This window comes from Plectropomus leopardus, chromosome 1, assembly GCF_008729295.1.
Source record: "Plectropomus leopardus isolate mb chromosome 1, YSFRI_Pleo_2.0, whole genome shotgun sequence".
Taxonomy (NCBI): domain Eukaryota; kingdom Metazoa; phylum Chordata; class Actinopteri; order Perciformes; family Serranidae; genus Plectropomus; species Plectropomus leopardus.
In genome coordinates this window covers 5,420,137-5,440,347 of record NC_056463.1, presented here as the reverse complement: position 1 = coordinate 5,440,347, position 20,211 = coordinate 5,420,137, and the positions used below count along the sequence as shown (strand labels likewise).

At 38.5% G+C, this 20,211-nt stretch overlaps 1 protein-coding gene across 1 annotated transcript in view; it reads right to left on the bottom strand.

Moving 5' to 3' along the window:
* Positions 1-20,211, bottom strand: part of mapk8ip1b (mitogen-activated protein kinase 8 interacting protein 1b) — a 113,020-nt gene that overhangs the window by 71,386 nt on the left and 21,423 nt on the right. Inside the window, exon 5 of the mRNA XM_042490751.1 lies at positions 4,402-4,659. Within this exon, the coding sequence (XP_042346685.1) occupies positions 4,402-4,659 (258 nt within the window). The remainder of the gene's footprint in view (positions 1-4,401; positions 4,660-20,211) is intronic.

The following is a 20,211-nucleotide window of genomic DNA, read 5'->3' as shown; positions in this document are numbered from 1 at the left end:
CCACTAGACATTCTTATTTCAGTTTATGTCTGGGGAAAAGGCACACGTATGGTTAATATGTGCATGTCGTTTATGTATCAGGCCACAGGTGTGTGTTTAGCACAAAGGTCTTATCAATGGTGTCTTTGCATCCTTTTTCTTCCTCCCCACTTATCTTTTCTTGACTAGTGTCATTTGCAGCAGAAACACTTTGTGGTGCCCCTGTCATTACGAGGGTCAAAGGGCATTCTGTTCCTCCAACAAAACCTAATACGTATACATACAAAGGTGGAGTAGCAATTCCTACATGGTGCAATTTTTTTCCTTGTTAAAAAAGTCTAAGAATTAGTTTTCAAAGACAAGTTAAAGTTGCTCTCTGACATGGTCGACTTAAAGTTGTGGCATTGTTGCTCCACTGTGCTGCAGCAGAACAAAGAAATATGTTTTGTCCATCGAATTCCTAAAAACACAGTGTCTCTTATCAAGACGGTCATTATTTTATACAAACTCAACATGTTAATCTTGTTAAAAGTCCAAAATCAAAACGTGCATTAACATTTTACAGTCTGAAGAGCAAATTTTGTAAAACAGTAAAATGTTGTGCTTTTTAAATCATGTCTTTGTCACAAGTGTTTGAATCATATTTAAGGAATAAAAAAATAGTGTTTTTTATGTTTGTTTTTTATTTTAATCAGCTGATGTATCAATTATCTGAAAAAATTGTCTTTTTACTCCCTTATATTGGAATTGGCATCCAATACAAACAATATCAGATCATCTGTAAATATGGCTACGTTTCACCTAAAGCATTAAAGTGAAGAAAACCAAACGACCCAAAGATCAGCGGCTAATGAGTGTTACATTAAAGATATGTTATATGTTTTGTTCACACAGTCATAGTTCATCGAAAGGCCGATTTCAGGAACCCTTCACCTATTTCACACTGAAACATTTTAAAATCAGGTTTCGTTTTCTAGCTGCTGTGTGAAGACTGTGAATGACGTCAAAGGAGACAGGACGACTTCCCAAGAAGAAAAATCTTTCAGAGCAATTATTTCCTTTATACTTTCCATTCTGACAGCTCACACACAAACGCACACACACATGCATGCACACAAACACACACACAAACAAAGGCATGGCAGCATGAACAGTCGGCTTGTTTCCACCTCATGGAAACTGAGCAAAGAACAAAGCACAGACAAATATAGAGCTGCTTGATTGATCATGTTGACAGGCTGCACTGTGGGGGAGTTTGTGTGTGTGTGTATGTGTGTGTGTGTGTGTTTGAGTCATAGGAAAACTCACTATACACTACTGTATATGTTGCATAACAAGCCTGTCATCATACAGGCATTTATATATCTACAGAGCCTGGCAGGTGAATGTAATGTGAAAGCAGTTGCTCACAGTGATGAACTCACAGGTAATACTCACAGACTCTGCAGCTTTGTAGAACTTTTGAGCCTCTTATAGCACGTAGTTTTGGTTTTAAGCATAATTTGCTGCATGGTCTCACTTCTCTCATCAACCTCTTTTTCAGCAGCAGCAGTAGGCATTTTGACACAACAAGGTCTTATAAACCCACTGTAAACACATGCCCAGCATTGGATAGCAGAAAGACAAAGTTAGAGGGTGAATATTGGTCTTGCATTCATCTGGTGGCGACATGACTTTGAGTAAATATTGCTCTGACTGCAGAACGTGTAGGCAGGTGTTTGCCGATACATTAGAGATAATAAATAACTAACAGCTCATATTAAAATTTAACAGGGGTGTTCGCTGTTTGTTTCCCGTGTCAACACCGACTCCTTTTTTACATCTTGGATTAAAAAGCATCTCATAATCAGATTGCATCTAGGTATGATTTAATCTGATTACATTTACAAACGGTATTCAAACATGCCTCCAGTGTAAAGATCTGACTGCTCAGCTTTTGAGTCATAAAAGACTCAGCTGTGGTATGAGCTGCCAAGTTTTGCTGATTGAACCAAACTGAAAGCAGACACTTGACCTGGTGTCATTTTAACTTTATCCACAGGTGTCTTTTTTCTAACTGCTTTCTTGGTCACTTGTTAACTGGCTAACGGCTGCTACCTTGCTGTTTTGGAACAGTCATGTGCAATTGTGTATTTTAACTCATAAAGTTGTTGTACATGGATTTAAAATGCTATTTCATAGACATTGTGTTCAATATTGCCAATCAACCAAAGCACATTTTAGGGCAAGGTGTAAAGAGGGTAAGTGACCATGACTTACCTAAATCACACGTTTATCATTGTAAACATGATGACAAAGGCAAACTAACCTTAATGAGGTCATCATTTTTTCAATCCAAATTGTATTTCCCCAGCTCAGTCGCAAGAAGAAAATGTTGGCATTTTATCTTTCTGCAAACCAAAAATACATTTAATATGTATCATATTAGCATTTCTAAAGTAAAATATGAGCTGACTTTGTTATCGGGAGGTGGAGGTGATGGTGGATGTTTGGTCACCCAGGCAAGACCTGCCAAGCTGCAGACCACTCATCCAGACCAACCAACAACAAAAACCTTTTTGTTATAGCGAGTCACCGCTGTGTTTTTTGTAGATGTTTTTGTAGTGGCCCTTTGTTGGAGTCAGCACCAGGAAAAGCTGTAGTCTTTTACCAAGACGTTGCTGCTTTTCCTGCCAGGATTGCGTCCCCCAAATCGGGTATCTTAAACCAAAACATGATCCTTTCCAAACCATAGCCAAGTGTTTTTGGGTTTTTTTATGTCTAAACATACCCATATGTTAACCACAGCCTTATTAAAATACAATTTCAGTCAAACCGCTACATAATAATGTAGCATGCAGGATTTTCAACATTTCTTTCTGGAGCTTGAGGGGCTGTTTACATGGCAAAAGTTCTTGCCTGAAACAGTAAACTTCAGTTGCAGTTTGGCCTTTTATTCACATGACAACGGCATTTTGGGGTCCTGAAAATACAAACTTTTGAAACCAGGTTCCAGGGTGTAATTTTTTGAAAACAACACCCCTTCTGTTGCCTTTAAATCCAAAATATGAGGATCCTGTTAGAACGGTGATGCACTTAGTGCATGCACATTACATTTCAGACAAATAGCCATGCACGAGTAGAAGGAAAACAATAACAACAATGGCAGACTACCGAGCTGTGTTTGTGCTGCTGACCCGACTGAGTTCATTTACACTGTCGGTTCTCATGCATGTGTTTGCCATAATCTTTTTGTTTGTTTATACTCACCGTTCTGTAGAAGAAAGCTTTTAATGCGCAGGCATGTGGTGTTCTTCTGTGGTGTGTCATTATAAAGTAACACCGCTAACTACTGGCCTGGTATGCAGATGATAGTATTTTCTGCTGTTTTTTGTGGATCCGTGTACACGAGGATCATTTCACATTGTTATCATATGAATGCAGATTTTGGACTTCCGTTTTTAGAGCAGCCGTTCACATCTAAATGTGAGTTGGTTTCTCCAAATCTAACCAAGTCGTTTTTGTGCCCAACAAAACCAAATCTTAATCAAAGCGATGTCTCATCCTTAGAGGTATTTATTCTTCAACAGTGAAATTGTAATGTTGAAAAGTGATGAAGACGCCTCGCAGACTGGAGTGTCATATCAGAAGGTGCTTGTAGATGATTTCCAGTTACAAACTATATATTTTACTGTTTAATTTGGGGGAACTTTCAGCAGTCTGTCTTCAACACACACCGGTGGTTTGTCTATTTACTGAAGGAAAACATGGACCGGAGCCCTGCTGCATGAAAATGAGGTGGACAGACACACATGAACACCAACACTCATCAACACATACACATACCTTCACTGTCACACATACACAGTCTCACCCAAACACACACTCATCTTTTATGTCTACACTTGTGAGGACCCCAATTCATACCTTACATTCTGTATCTCCTAACACAAGCTACACTTAATTATATCCATAAGCCTAGAGGTAACAGTCAAACATTTATTTGAAAGACAAAATGTCTTCCTCTTGAGGTTTTCAGCTGACATTGGTTCTCACAAAGATTGAAGCACAAGAACACACACACAGTCACGAGCTCTCACAGCATTCAAACACAAACAGAGACGGGCACCGAGGGAAAAAAAATCTCTGTGTCTTGACAATTGAGGCTATTGTTCAGTCCAGTAAACACATCCTGTCAGAGAGACGATTGTAGTGAATCCAGTGGTGATGTTACGCAGGTTGTCAGTCCACATTTAAAGGGTTAAATGTCAGATTTGTGTGTGAGGAGGAATCCAGACAGGCAGACACAGAGAAAACAATCTTCCTCACTGACAGCCCACTCATCCTGATTTGTGATCAATAATCAGTCATCAACCACAAACTGTGTGTGTGTGTGTGTGTGTGTGTGTGTGTGTGTGTGTGTAAGATTAATTCAGGCTCTACCTGTGTGCGCGGCACAATTGGGAAGAGGTTAAGGGTCGTGGGTCTCTTGGGTCTGTAGGTATCCATGGTAACAGGTGCTGCAGGGTCCTTGGTGACTGGCAGCGGTGCGATGGCAGACGCCTTGGAGGACTCTTTGTCACCGCGGTAACCGTCAGCACCGTCGATGAGTTCCAAATGCAGCATCTCTGCCTGGAGCTGGCCGACAGCACCCAGCTCGGCCCTCCCCGACATGCTATTGGTTCCTCGCCTCACATGGCCCTGCAGGGATTGGAGGAAACACGCCGTCAGTCGAGGCAGAGGAAGAGAGACAGAGAGACAGACAGAGGGAGAGAGTGTGTGTTGATGGGATGAGGAGACTGAGCCGGCCAATTAGAGGCTGCTCTGTCCTCTGACTGTAACACTCTCACTGCCGATCCTGAGCTGCTTCAAACAGAGACAGAAATCAGCTTTTCCACATTTTTGTCCATTTAATTATTTCTGGATATCTACTTTAAAAGAGTGTCCTGGTCAAGACAGCAGCATCGCATCGACAGCATTTAATTATAACAATAAAGTGGAAATTAAAAAGCTCCTTCCTCTATGCTAATCTGTGTTCAGTTTCTCTGGTCAGTCTTAGTTTATTGAAGAAAACTGCTACATTTTGTTTAAGGTTTTGAACAAAACAGGTTTTGTTTATGTTGTGTGCCTGTACCAATCAGTTGTGAGGGAATTATTGACCCAGTAACATCATTGATATTATACATGGCAGCTGAAATACTTTTTTGTTTGTTTGTTTTTTTGCTTGAAGTAAACAAAATGTTCGTCTGTAGAGCTGTGTCGATCTTATCCACACTTGTTGCTGTGTTTTTTAGGTAATTTTAACCATGCTATCTACATGTCTCTAGGGACAGAAATGTCCATTCAGACTGAAATATTAATGAATTACTGTGAAATTTTGACTTGACTTTTGTATGCACTGGCACCATGAGGTTGACATTGATGCAGAGTTAAATTTCCTGACAACTATTAAATGGTCTATCATCAAAATTTGTTCATATGGGCCTATCCAAAGTCCTTAGAGGATAATTTTATCAGACTTTTATAATCCCCTGAGTTTCCCACGACTTTCACCAGCAGGAAAAATGTTTCATACAAGATGTTTTCGAACCAGAGGAATTCATTTTACAGTCCTAAGAGCCTTCCTTTTTGCCGTAAGAACTAGAGACGATTATATTTCTAGGAACACCATTTTTTGCTTCTAATTCAGAGTAGGTACTCTACCAGCCCAAGAGGAATCATGATTGATTAATTGTGATTTTATTTTCGTGTTATGCACACAATGTGCCCAACCCTCACGGGTTTATGAGACACCAAAATTACAGTTGTAGCAGTCAAATAATTCATTACATTTTATTTCATTACAAAGATTACAGATTATTTTAAAACTCAGTCTTAAACAACATATTCTGCCTTATTTCCCCTTACTTGAGTGAGGAAATTTGCCACAACAAAAGGTTCCCTTCCTGAAGCACATCTTAAGGTTTTCATAATTATCCAACCAAAAGAAATCAGCATAAATTGATGACATTTTAGTAAGAAGTACATCCCTCAGGTCATCATAAACAGGCCAACAAAAAAATGGACCTCATTCTCAATATTATTGGTTGAATACAGCCAGTGCAGCGCTGGCAACTGCCATTTTTAAGAAAACAGTAAATTCCTCGCGGGGAGTCTCAGAAGTGTTTGGTCTGAAAACGCCTACAGTCAGTGAAATATCTTCACACCCACCACATGGACCGGCACAAAAGCTTGTCCAGGCATTCATGATTTTAAGACAATGAATTCCTCTGACTCTAGCTCTCCCCTGACCTTTTCTGTACCACTATAAAGTTTTAGGTTTTATAACTATAACATAGATTGCTGAAAAATTACAGACATGGTCCAAAGGATGAAATATAATAGCTTAGCTTTGATTCCCCGATCTTCCATCCAGCGACACCATCAGGTCAATACTTTAATGACCTAATACCTTTAAAACTAATGACATTCCTATCAGCCTCAGCTGTTCTTTGAGTTTAGTACTAATTAGCAAATGTTAGCATGCTAAAGAGCTTAACTAAGCTGGTGAACTTTCAAACATTATGCCTGCTAAACATCCTCATGTCAGTATTGTCATTGTGAGCATATTAGCATGTTGATGTGAGCATTTTAGAGTATAAGTACGGCCTTACAGAGACACTAACATGGCTTTAGACTCATTTTGCTGCTGTTTTCTTTGCTCTCGCCAAGAGAGATGCAGCTGAATCATGTTAACAAAGCTCTGCTTGGCTCGAGTATTTTCAAGTATTCCACAAGGCAACTTTTTAGCCAAAAAAAGAGATTCACTTTGACTGTCTTTTACAGTGCTGCTGAAATCAAAGCAAGTGACAAACACAAGCGTCATCTGGGAGGCAGAGTAAGTCAGAGGGCACTGGGACAGCACAGTCTGCTTCACTTACCATCACTGTCCCTGCAGCTACACACACACACACACACCCACACACACACACACACACACACACACACACACACACACACACACACAGACACACGCAGATGCTTTGACATGAACACCAAAATCACTGTTAAGCTTATTACACTCTTTACCTCCCTGTGTGCTCCACATTACAAACATAAGAACCTGCGTATATACAGGAAAGCTAACAAACATGCAAATGTAAAACAGCAAACTAAATAAAAATAAATATATAAAATAAATAAATAAAAAACAACAAAATGGCATGGGAAAAGTGCTAAAATATACACACACACATTTATACATATTTCTGTAACATAATCATGATTAAATGAATAATTCCTTTTTTAGTCAAATTTCAATTTATAATCATTTAATCTCTCTCTCCTTAAAAAAATTAATAAAAACTTAATATTAATAATATTAAGATCATTAAGATCATCACCTCACAACCTTTTCCAATTTCTTGCAAAGAGATTTTCTCAGGTTTTAATGCTTGTGAAAGGTGTCTGAACACAGGACAAGACAACTGATGTCAATTCAGGTTTCAAAAGGTTAAGTAGCAGTATATCTATGTCAATATGTTATGATTATGATGTAATACATATGATGTATTACGTAAATTCACTTTTATCAAATTTTGCAAACAAAATAACCCCTAAAAACAAAGAAAATATTGTAGAAAAACTGTATTTAATAAAAGAAAATCTAATATTTATCAATATTATACACATCCTGTATGTTCTTCCATCAGTGTTCCATCATTTCACATCAAATACTTTGGGTAGATTGTAGTCAATTTTTGCCTGATGTATCTGATTATTATTACTAAATACAAATAATTAGAGAACAATGAGCCACAATTTCTTGATATGGAAATTTTGTCACAACACACTATACAAGATGAAATTATAATACTGAGTCATCACGACCTTCACCCAACTCAAATGAAATAATCAGGGATCAAAGTAAAGCAGGAAAACAAAACTGAAAAAAAGAAATGCTTCTTAAAGAGCTGATCCAGAAACAGGAGGGCAGCAATGTAACACTGATGTCAACACTCAACCGCCACTACAACAACATTCACCACAGTCTGGACTCAGAGAGAGGATCACTGATAGCAGAGCTGTGAGCTCTATTAAATGCTACTGATTTAACCCATATTTTACACTCATTCACCAGCATTCACATCATAACTGATAATCATTTCCAGGTAACAAAGTCAAACTCATGTGCACAGTTACAGTATATGATCCTCGGTTATAACAGACAGCATGTGTGTTTATTTAAACATGCAATTACCTTCATGCTGGCTGTATGTTGATGAATAACCGTATTATGAAGATGATTATTCGTGTTTTCCATTGTAAATGAAGCACAGCGGGTATTAATGTGTGTGTGCAGCTGCAGACAGTGAGCCAACATACACTTGGTGAATGTGGGTTAATGCAGTTCCACTGGCTAAATGTTGCCTTCAAGCACCTTCGTATGCTGCAAAACACAAACACAACTCTCTCAAGATGGCAAGAAGCTTTTAAATCGGGATTAAAATGGGAGGTGCTGGTGCTGCTGCACTCCTATTCAGGGACCGCCTCCTTAAAAAAAACACATTTTTATTCTTTAATCCCTACACAAACCTGTCCTTGCTTTCTTTCAATGATGCTTTCAATCTTTGTCAAATGGTAATTACATTGAAATATCACATGTCAACGTTGTATTTACCACTTGTTTCATGTTCCAATGGTCATCATTTATGGGTATCATATGAAGTTTACCATTTCAAACCCCACTGCATAATGTCAATAACGGAAGCGGGGCACAAACCCAAATGTTTGTTTGGAGTGAAATATAGCAGAGAAGAGCTCTCTGACTGCTTTTAAAGCCTTTCGTGTTACATTGAGGGACCAACAGTTGTCATGCACAGACATTGTAAGAATAATTATTTTCAAAAAATGATGTCGTTGACCATAATCTCAGGTTAAGATAAATCGTCCAATGAGTCCTCTGTTTGGTTGGTGACTTTATAACACAACTTTCACTGAGTTAGTTGTACGTCCATCCATCTATCATCTGTCTATCCGTCCATCTGTGGTCTGTTCATCCTTCCCTTCTGCCCATCCCGATGAGGATATTTGCTACCTTCTTTTGAGAAAATCAGCATGAACCTTGTTAGTTATTATTGAGCTGAATATTATACTTTTGCTAAATGTTCTTGTTGTTAAGCTGAGTGATGTGTGTTAGTGGAGGCAATTTAAAGTGAAGCTACAATTCACTCACTATTTACAAATATTTACTATTATTTCCATGTTTCTTTTTTCTTTAAAGCAAAAAGCCAAAATAGAGAGGCATGGCAGCTTCACTTGTGACTCATCATGTTAAATAGTCAAACAATTTCTTCTCTTATTGATGTCCCTGAATTGAATCAAATCAAAATCATTTGCTCCTCATTTGCTCAGATGCTCCTATCACCCCTCCTCCTGTATCTCCAGCTCTGTCACATCACACCACTGTCTGTATGTCTGTGTCTGTGATCACAGCCCTGCCACTCTCCCGACATCATTTTTCTCCCTTTTTCACTGCCCTCTCTCCGTCTGATCACCTTTTCACCTGCTGAAGATCTATGCCTGCTAATGCACTGCACATCTACTCCTCCTTTCATGTTTTATGACCTCAAATAATGACTGGCCCCTTTAAGAGAGCACCGGCCCCTGTTGCTAGGAGACGAGGGGCTCAGTGACGATGAGGAGGCTGGGAAGATACAGCTGCCCTGAAGCTGCTGTGAGTCTTGGCACTCGTCCAATCAGAGCAGCCTGAACAGGGCAATCGTAGACCAACAGGTTGAATATATCACCGCTGCAAATGCTAAATCACCCAAAACTGACAGCTGAGCTCAAGACAGTGCAACAAAATTCTACTAATACAATATAATAACCATGCAAAAATACATTATATAAAGCCAAAATCTGGTAAAGATTTGTTGTCAATGAGATATCAGATTCTTTGACAGTATATCAAATGTTTGAATCATAAATAGTGTCGAACTTTGAAAGGATTTGAAGGTCTATGCCCTTAATGTTGAATAAAATTAATCTCACTCTCATTTGAAGTTTTGGTTTTACATTGCTGTAAATTAAATGACTGACTTAAAATTGTAATATAAACCTACAGATTCCTACCTTTGCTTTTTAACTGCAAAAAAAAAAAAAAAAAATCTGGGACTGTGCTTTTACTTTAAATTTCAAACAGGATGACTCATGGCATCTGGAATTTCTCTGATCACTATTATCCAACAACAGTGTCAAAAATGACGATGTAACGTAAAATGTTGCCAGAGATACTGCCAACGAAGTCTGTCAGAGATATACTGTACATGAAGTCTTAACAGTGCATTACATGGTGGTGGGCACAAAATATGTTCATATTATGAGCTGGCAACATGAAAACAGTGACAATGCAAAGACTAATACAAACAGTCACAGTTTCGAACGCATCATTAACGTTCTGAAGCAGTCAGGGCTTGGCTAGGTATAGGGAAAGAAAAGGTTTGATTAACTTTAGGAAAAGATTGTGGTTTTGGTTAAATTAACTACGTACAGGATGTGAATTTCCATTTCTATCTAGGGATGGCATGACCTTCCCTATTCTGCATTACTCCACCTCTGACTGGCTTATCCAAACATTCTTATCCTAACCAATCCAACTAACGAAGCCATGGAGTACTAGACAATCAGAGGAAAAGTTGGGTGGGTCATCACTCGAATTTAAATGTACACGCTATCCGTAGTTACATACCTGCTTAAAGTACCTATTTTAAAGTTCCTTGCGTAGTTATGTAGAATCCGTAAAGTTATATTACCATTTTGATTTTTTGTTTCATATGGGACACAAACATTCGTCTCCTGGTTGAAAGTCCATGTTTGCTAAACCTAGACCTGGACTTTATCGCCACACTTCATTTGTGTGTCCACCACATCAAAATATCCTCACTGACTTTGCATTGGCATCGTTTCTGTGTTGCCAGCATGTAAAGTTCATACATTTTGTGACCTCCGCATAATGCATTCCTAAGAGTCTGCATCCATTTTGTGTTACTCTATGAGACCGGTAATCTCTATGATACTATGATATCCCTCAGCTCTACAGAGTATTTAGCCAGCTTGAGCTCATTGTTTTAGTTTCCTGGCCCACAAAGTCTTGTTTCACCAACTTCTTCCTATAGTAGCAGGTAGCATCAAAAAAGTCTGGATAAAGACTCTGTATGCCCGAACAGTACCAAATGGCAGGGAGACAAAGGGTTATAGCTAGCAATAACTGGTGAAGAAAGTAAACATCTAGTTACTAAAGCCATTTTTTTCCCTCAGAAATCGGTGGAGATCAAAGCAGAGCTAAAGGGAGACTGCCGCTGGACTTAAATTCATCAGGTGGGCAAAAACATGACTGAAACATGAATGCAAATATAATTTACTGTATTTAATAATTGAATTGAATTAAATGAATAATTGAATTGAATTGACTAACAAATAACCACAACATTCATATCAGGTGAAAAAAATATATTTTTAACTTTTTAACTGCAAATAATACCATATAATGTAAAAAGCAGATGATATTGCTGACTATTAAACTGACGCTCCCAGTAAACAGGGTACTAGTGTCCATGAAACTGCATGAATGTCAGCAAATATCTAAAAATCGGTAAACAACATGATAGTGGATGCTGCTGGATCAGACGCACAAAGAGCTTCTCTTGTTTCTGTTTGTGTTGATGAGGCAGCTTCCTCTCTGCTGTTACCATGTGTGGATGACATGACGTGAGCAGTATCCGTGGGGGCAGTGTGTGTGTATGCTGTATTGCATGAATTTTCAGCTCTGACACATGGGGTAGGTGAGAGAAACACTGTTGCCATGGAAATAGGTCTCCTTCTCCTCGTGTAAGTGTTTTGCTGGTCTCTCTCTCTCTCTCACTCTCTCTCTCTCCCTCTCTTCGCTCTCTCTTGTTCTGTTGCTTCCTCTCTCTCTCTGACTCTCTGTGTATCTCCCTCCCTCTTCCTATCTGGGTTAATGAGATCTGTTTTTACTGATGTGTATTGATGTAGTTAAGCACTGTTAATAAAGTGCTTTAAAGACTTAAATAAATTCAATCATATAATGGCACAAAGGTTTTATAACAATATACCCAAAGCTATATAGTATCTATAATTCATAATAGATTTACGAATGCAATAAGACCCTTCCTCCTCAATTATGAATTAAAATATGTTGGAAAATAAAGTTTACATTTATATGCACATTAATCCTAAAAAAAACTTCTAAATTAACATGAAGCTCACATGTACTGACCATAGTTTTCTCTATACACTAATCAGAAAATTAAGAAAAAGACACACCATGAAGGGCTGCTGCGATCATGTTTGTTTCTTGTTACACGGCAGCGCCGTATATTGTCCATTCTGCGCTGAGCGCTGCACATTTGCCTTTGGGTATAATGCTGCAGCTGCTTGTCACTGTCAGTGTTTTACACGTCCAATCACAGTGGAGGTAGAGGAGGGAAAAGCCCAACATTTGAATTGCTAAACAATGGAGGAGTGACTGATACTGAGTCCACACAGACCAGCGAGTAGTCTGTCCTCTCTGCCTACATGTTTCACATATCATCCAGAGCAAACACTTAACCTTTTGCTGAAATTTTTACTTCCATGAATATTCCATATCATGGCAACCCGATGCAGTCAAAGAATCTCAGCTGTAAAAATCTGCCTCATTACTCTTCATTTTTTTTGAGTTGAACAATCAGCAAGTATTCAATTTGTTTTAAAACTATGCCATAATTGTTGTATAAAAAGCAACAATACACCCAATATAGGCCTAGTAAAAAATCCTACTTACAAAGCACTCAAATCAGAATAAATTAAGTAATTTGCAACAAAAGAAGGGGGGTAAACCTGCTTATTGTGCTGTCAAGCCACCCTTAAACACCACAGTGAAACTTTTTTTCACCACGATAAGTTAATTAATTTATTAACCTTTAATAAAACAATACAGGGTGTTTAAATTTGAAAATTCAAAATGCACAAAACCGCTGTCATGTGCTTTTGAACAACTTGAATTTATGGTGATTTATAAGTCAGAAGACTAAATGACGGACAACATAGAGAATATGGAATATGGAAAAAACCACCTCCGCCCTGAAGAAGGCAAGACAACCAGAAAATTTTGTTATTAAATTATGTCATGGCTTTGATTTCTCAAACTGCAGTCAACAAAAGGTCCCGCTGTATTTTTATCATTTAGTTTAATATGAAGACAATAACTTATTTTTTTTGTCTTGTTAAAGGAGATCTAACATCTCTTTTTTATTTTTATTGATTTTTACAGTCATACATGGCTCTCTCTCTGATACAATGAGACAACAGAGGGCAGTCTAGACAACAAGCATGTCTGTGTGTACATATAACACTGCGGTTATCTGTGTGTTTTTACAATCACTTAGTGTAATAGCCCATTCTGTCTGACCCCAACCAGACACATGACTTTTTCAACCATTTGCATATGACAAATGACTGCTAATCAAATCCATTTACCCCTGCACACATTTATCGAAGCACTCTCCTCTCTCTCTTTTCTCTCTCTCTCACACACACACACACACACACACACACACACACACACACACACACACACAGTAAGACATGTTGTTAGTTCATGTCCCTGAGGAACATCACATCTCTTTATGCTTCATTTTGGACTTGAGCCGCTCCACATTAACCCCTCTGAAGTGTGGCCATGTGCACATTAATTCAGACAAATTTGGAAATCCATCTTTTTCTGTTTGTTTGCGTGTTTGGTTCTCTTCTGTCCACAACAACTAAACCTGCTTTACCAGGAACTAAACTCCAGAACTGAAAGTCCATTTTGTTAAATCCTATTTGTGTTTACACCACATGAGGAACTGCAGAGATTATGTAAATTAGAGTGATCGAAAAAGCAACAGCTTTGTTTTGCAGAGGCATCATTGAAGGTTTACTGTTCTTCCTCTTTTTTGGGGAAATTTGCTGTTGTGATATTCTAATAGATGTTGGACATGAGGTTTAAAAAGATGGAACTTGAAATAGAAAATGTCAGAAAGGTGAGACAAAAGTGGTGTTTTAGGCATATTTAAACCAAAATCTGTTGCAGAAAGTACAAGATTAGCAAATGAAGTTATGTTTTATTTTCAGCCAATCTGTCTTGCGCTTCATTTCCTGCAGTTTAAGTCGACAATGTTTAGTTCTGCAAACTACCGGAGCAATAAAAGTTGTTCTCCTGCGCACTTGTGGAAACAAGTGTGTCAGAAAACACTGGAGACATCCTGAGGAAGATCCCTTTTTTCCGATTAAAATTATGTTTGTTATAAACAAAGTGTTTGTGAGCCTTGGGCAGCATCCAGGTTTTTCTCTTCATTATTTGTCCTAAGTGGGCCAGGAACTAAGCCTTGAACCAGTTTTCTTAGGATGAATGGGGGTAACTTCTCTTAAAACATCTTCTTGGAAACATTTTAGCCGGAGAAAAGGCCACAAATTGGTGTTTCCACCATTTTCAGCGACACAGCTAGAGGTATCAGGATGAAAAATGGCAGCAATGCAGAGAGGGAAAAGAAGTTAAAATTATCCTTTTGGAAGAGACAATACCCATTGAGGTGTCCGTTATCAGGTATTAATGGATAAATGGGAGGCTAGAGGAAGAAGGTTGGATCCACAGAAGCCATTAATTCCTTATTATGGACACTTTATGGGGCATCATCCTGCTTATACTGTGGTCACTTGCCAACGATAAAGAAATAGAATCTTTTCTGGAGTTTTGCAATCACAATGTATAATTTTTCACAAGCCAAAGCTCAGCTTCCCTGCAAACATCTGAGTGTTTGACTCATACCAGGGATAATCATTACCATCCCATAAGGTTCTTGTGCACTACTGCAGTAAATGGATTGAACTTTAGATACTACTTGAAACAGGAGTTATTTCTAGTCTGCTCCTTTGGCTCAGCTATTAACCAGAAAGCTAATGTTATGTCAGCAATGTTATAGAAGAAAGTCAACAAACATATGGTTGACAAACAATTATTATAATCAATAATCTGAAGGGCTGTACTAACTCAGAACTATGTCAGCTGAATCAGATTTGGCTGTTCAATACGAATATTCAACAATTCACTTTGATTTCCATACAAAGTTTAAAAGTTTGAATGGGCTCTGCAGGACGTTCAGTGAGCAAGCAGCACTCTTGTAATACAGAAAACAAGCTAACTGCGCTAAAAACAGGTAGTAAATGCGCAACAACATTTTTGCAGATGCTAGATATCAAACAGAAGCCAGAAACTTTATCATATTAAGTTGCTGTGAGTTGTAAATTGACCACTTCTATGCAGAAGGTTTGTCCTCCTCTGTGCTGCTGCCTGCATGTCTGCAGCTCCTGGTGCTAAAGAGTAGCATGACAAGATTTAAGGTTCAAGATTTGTTTATTGTCATTCAGACTCTATACCAGACAGGCTCACAGTAGAACGAAATTTCGACAAGGAAGAGCTCTCATTCTGCAGCAACGTCAAGGTGACCAAAACATCCCCAGAATTACTCTACACAGCAAAATAATGACTGCTGTCCAAATCAATATCAAGATTTTCAGGAACAAATGGTAGTAAAAGTACCTAGCAGGTGTCCATTATCCATTGTCCAGTATTCGACAAAACCATCATATAAGTGGTTGTAAATCATGAGCAAATTTTAACACTACAAGTATTTGAAAATGCTAATGTTATTTGACCTGTAACAGCGTTTATAAAATGTCTCCATCAATTTGGATATGCCCTCTGACCCCTCCCTATAAACCCTGGACACACACACACTTATGCACCCTGCTGAGACAGACACCACGCCCGTCTGGGGTGACTGAAGCTCCTTCCATGTGACTGTCCATTATTAATGAGACAAGATGTATCCTGAAACTCCCCAGGGATGATGAGCTCAGTAATGAGGTCACCACTCTGTGTGTGTGCATACAGCAAGGACTCTGCATAAAGTGCTCACAACCCCCTGACATCCCGCAGCTGCACCGCCTCCTCATACATTTATGAACAGGCCAGGTCTCCATCAAACACTGTGTACTTTCCAATGGAAAGCAACAATAAAGCAGCTGCTCTAAGATCTGTGAATAGGATTAAATATGAAAAAAGGCCCGTCTTACACAGCTGATCCTCACCACTGTTTTCCATTTCCAAACAATATGAGAGAAAATATTTGTCTTTATACACGACAGTCAGAAAGAGAAGAGAAAGAGAAACTCACAGAAATACAGACCACCTGTTTCTGTCTACCTGATGAATCCAAGTGCAATACTCACTATACTCACAGTGAGGTTATCAAAGCTTGTTTGCTTAAACAGCACCCTTAACCCTTTCAAATCAAGAGCAACATCACTTTTTTTGTGCTACTTTCAGACGCCTTTAACAAGTATTGAAACCACTGAACCTTGAGCAAATCAATGCAGGTTCTTTAAAAAAACATGGGGAAAAAGGCAATGAGCAACTTGGTAAGAAATGTTCCACAAACTGCAAGAAATTATTTGATTTACAAAAATTATGTCACAAAAGTATTGTAATTTTTTAAGAACTTTTTACAGGTCAGTTATTTGATTTTTAGCTTTCTTTTTTTTCGTTTAATTTTCTGGATTTTTTTCGGTTCTTTTTACATATCATCATGCTATTATTTTTTTCTTTGGATTGGTACATTGTTGAAGTCAATATCACTGGTGTATTCTGCGGTAATAAGATTCCGCAAATCGGCTCTGACTGGAAATCGGACCAATACAACTGCCTTTTTGAAGTTCGTTTACAAGTTGCTTTATTCAGGTTATTTCTTTGCTTTGTTTTTTTTGTTTTTCTTTTACCAAATTTTTCTTTGTTTTTTTTCTTATAATTTTTAGGTAATTTTCATGTACTTCTTACAATCTTTTTGCTATTTTTTGGGTCACTTCTTTCAATGTTGCTCATTGCCTTTTACCTATGTTTTTAAAAGACAGCAAGCCAATTTGCTCAGATCTCAAAGGGTTAAGACCAATTTTACACCAGCCAATATTGAAGAAAAAAACACATACTTACAATTACTTAAGGTTAGAGGGAATTATTTTATTTTCAAATATTTCTTGTAACATAAAACAAGACTCTTTGGTGATGTGAATGCCAGAGGCGCTCTGTAAATCATTTTCTATTTCTTTTAACGTTATCCAATTATTTGGGGCTTTTTCAATGGTTAACAAAAATACCATCTCCAATGTATGAGTGTTCTTGAGACTTCTGAATCAGAATCAGAATCAGAATCAAAATGCCTTTATTGTAGTTGTGAAGGTTGATATGACAAAATTTAGTTAGCGGAGCAGAGCTCAATTAAAAAAGAGAATAAAAGACTTCAATAAATAAAACAGGTAAAAAGCGATTAAGTTAAAAACTCATGCACACAGAGACACACACACCAGTTTAAAGTACCTAACTATACATTATCATCATGAAAACCTAAAAAAACATAATATTGCATATATAATGTGAAAGTGGCACAGCTTGATTTAAGATATTTTAAAGCCAATTAAGACCTTATTTTCAGATTAAAGAATTCAATGCCTTTTAAGACTTTTTAAGGATGTATGGGAACCGTGATCATAATTCTTTTTTTAAAATTGTAGTCACTGACTGAATTTGTTGTGTTTTTACATTGTCAGTCGCCCCCAGCATTAAAGATAAAATAAAAACAATAAAAAATTTAAAAAAACACAACTGCTGTCTTCAACCTTATGTGTGTTAAGCTCGCTGCATAGCTGTGTGCCTTCAGGCGGAGTGAGTGCACATAGACTCAGATCATGTTTGCGTGTGACAGGCAACAAAACTAACACGGGGAGACAATCCGCAGTCAACAAACAGGGAAAACGACATGAGACTGAGAGATGGAGGGAAAACACATTATAGAGAGCAACCAGCAGAGCCTGCTCTTTCCCTACAAAACCATGTGACAACACACACCCCCCCAGCTGCTGCGCCTCTGCACACACAGAAGCCTGACAGGTCGTTTCATGTCCTGAATGACGAGGCTCAATGAAACGTGTAGTTTGTTGCTGCCGCCGCTGTCAGATCTGTCTCACGTTTGCCAGTCAAGGAGCCATTTTGGATTCTGATCTCTGTGAGGTCCCTGCAAGGCGATGAGTCATCAATGTCCGCACACACACATACACACCTCCAGCTGAGAGCTCTTACATTCAATGATCTGGGCTATAATTAGCCCCCTGGATAGGAAGACGAGAAAAAGCACAGAGAAAGAGAAATGGCTTTTCAACCTAAAAATATCCCCAAAGCGATTTTGTCATGTCAGGTCACCAGCTCAATAAAACAATCAAATGGGAGTCAGAGAAGTAAAAAATCTCTTATCTGTTCTTGTAAATGGTGTTAAAAAAAAAACCCGCGACCCTCCTGTTGCCTTGGTTACGGCAGCCGAGCTCAGTGGAGGAGGAGGTGATGAGTGTTTCACTGGGAACGGAGCCGGGGAGATCTGACAGAATAATAAATTTACCTCTGCTTATTTTCTCCCTCCACAGCTCCCTCTCTCATAGTAGCACTTCACACTCGCTCCAGTTTTCATTTATGACCCGCTCACATCTATGCCAGTAAGAAAGCAGGGTGCTAGTGGGCCTGTGGCCCCCAAAACTTCCTTCACCGAAAAAGAAAGCCCCAAAAAACTCCACTTAGGCAAAGTTTCAGGGGACTTATAGAGACAGTAAACAACTCAGAGTGAATTTTTCAGAAAAGCAGGATGCAGCGGGGCAATCATTTGTGATCAGACTCAAGGTTTCTAAAGAGCGGTTCAGAGCTGACCTCTTTCCTCTGCAGGCAGGAAGCTGAATGGAGCAGCTGTTGAGGACAAAATGCTGCATAAAAATATAAAATGAGCCTTAAAAAATGAAGATCACACCTTCACCTTTCTTATTATTTTTGTTTCTAATTTATCAAAAAGTCTGAAGAATTATTGTTACGCATTTTATTAATTAAAACATGTAATTAAATAAATCAAACATCTGTGAAGTTTGTCGTCCAAAAATAGATTCTACAGCAACACTATGATCTGGGAAAAATTTGCTGAATATAAGAAGGGACTTTGGTGCCTAATCAGCAGCTCCTCGTTTTTTCCCTTTTCCCGGGGCATGAAATCTAGGTGAAAATTAGTTTAAAGTGTTAAACAATATTTTACTGAGACAAGTGGTGAAAACAGGAAAATGGATTTAAATGTTCTGCATATAACATTCAGAACATTAATATAGTAGCATACAACTATTTGCTATATAAAGATATAGTGAAGTAATGTCGTCCTGACCAGAGAATATGAGAACTACCTGTGTGTGTGTGTGTGTGTGTGTGTGTGTGTGTGTGTGTGTGTGTGTGCGTTCGTGTTGTCATCCAAACTTCTCTGTTGTTTGTTCTAGTTAGCCGATTTGGCTACACGTGCATGTCAAGGCATGTGTGTATCCCATTGGCTAGCACTAGGTATGTAACGGTTACAGGTTCCAAGAAGCGCCCATCCTCCAGTCCCAAAGGCTGCAAGTCCCCTCTTGGCAATTTCTTTAAAAAAATGAGAAAAATCACATTTGCAGTAATATTGTGAAAGAAGACCTCAAAAGTAAATTTTCAATTCTAGTTTTGTATTTTTAAAATGACCGCTAATAAAAGTTCCCACTTGGATAGTAAAGAATTATAGTCCCCTGTTATTAATGTTGACATGTATGTATGTGTGTGTGTAAGTGTTGAGTGTGTGTGTGTGTGTTGTCATCCAAAATTCTCTGTCGTTCGTTGTAGTTAGCCGATTTGGCTACACATGCATGTCAATGCATTACAGGCTGCGTTACAGGTTCAAAGAAGCGCCCATCCTCCAGTCCCCCTCTGGTTAACACCATTAGCTCTGTCAGCACTGTCATTGTTTAACTCTGTTTAACAAGCATGTTAGCTGCTAGCCTCCAGCACAGTCATCTCCATTTTAAGAACTATGTAGAAACAACTCACACTCACTAAATTTCACACAGAGCCGCTTCAATTTGTGTGTTGTTAATAGAAATTCTTTTGGCATTAAAACGTGGATGTACGTGGACTTGAGTCAAAATCAGCAGCTTTGTTCTGCTACGAAATTTTGTTTTCCTACTGGATGTGTGGAGACAGCAGTGAGGCTGAGGTTTACAGCAGCACAACCTGGGACTTATGCACCTTGTGGATTTTAACCCTCGCTGCTGCACTCAACATCAGCAACAACTTTG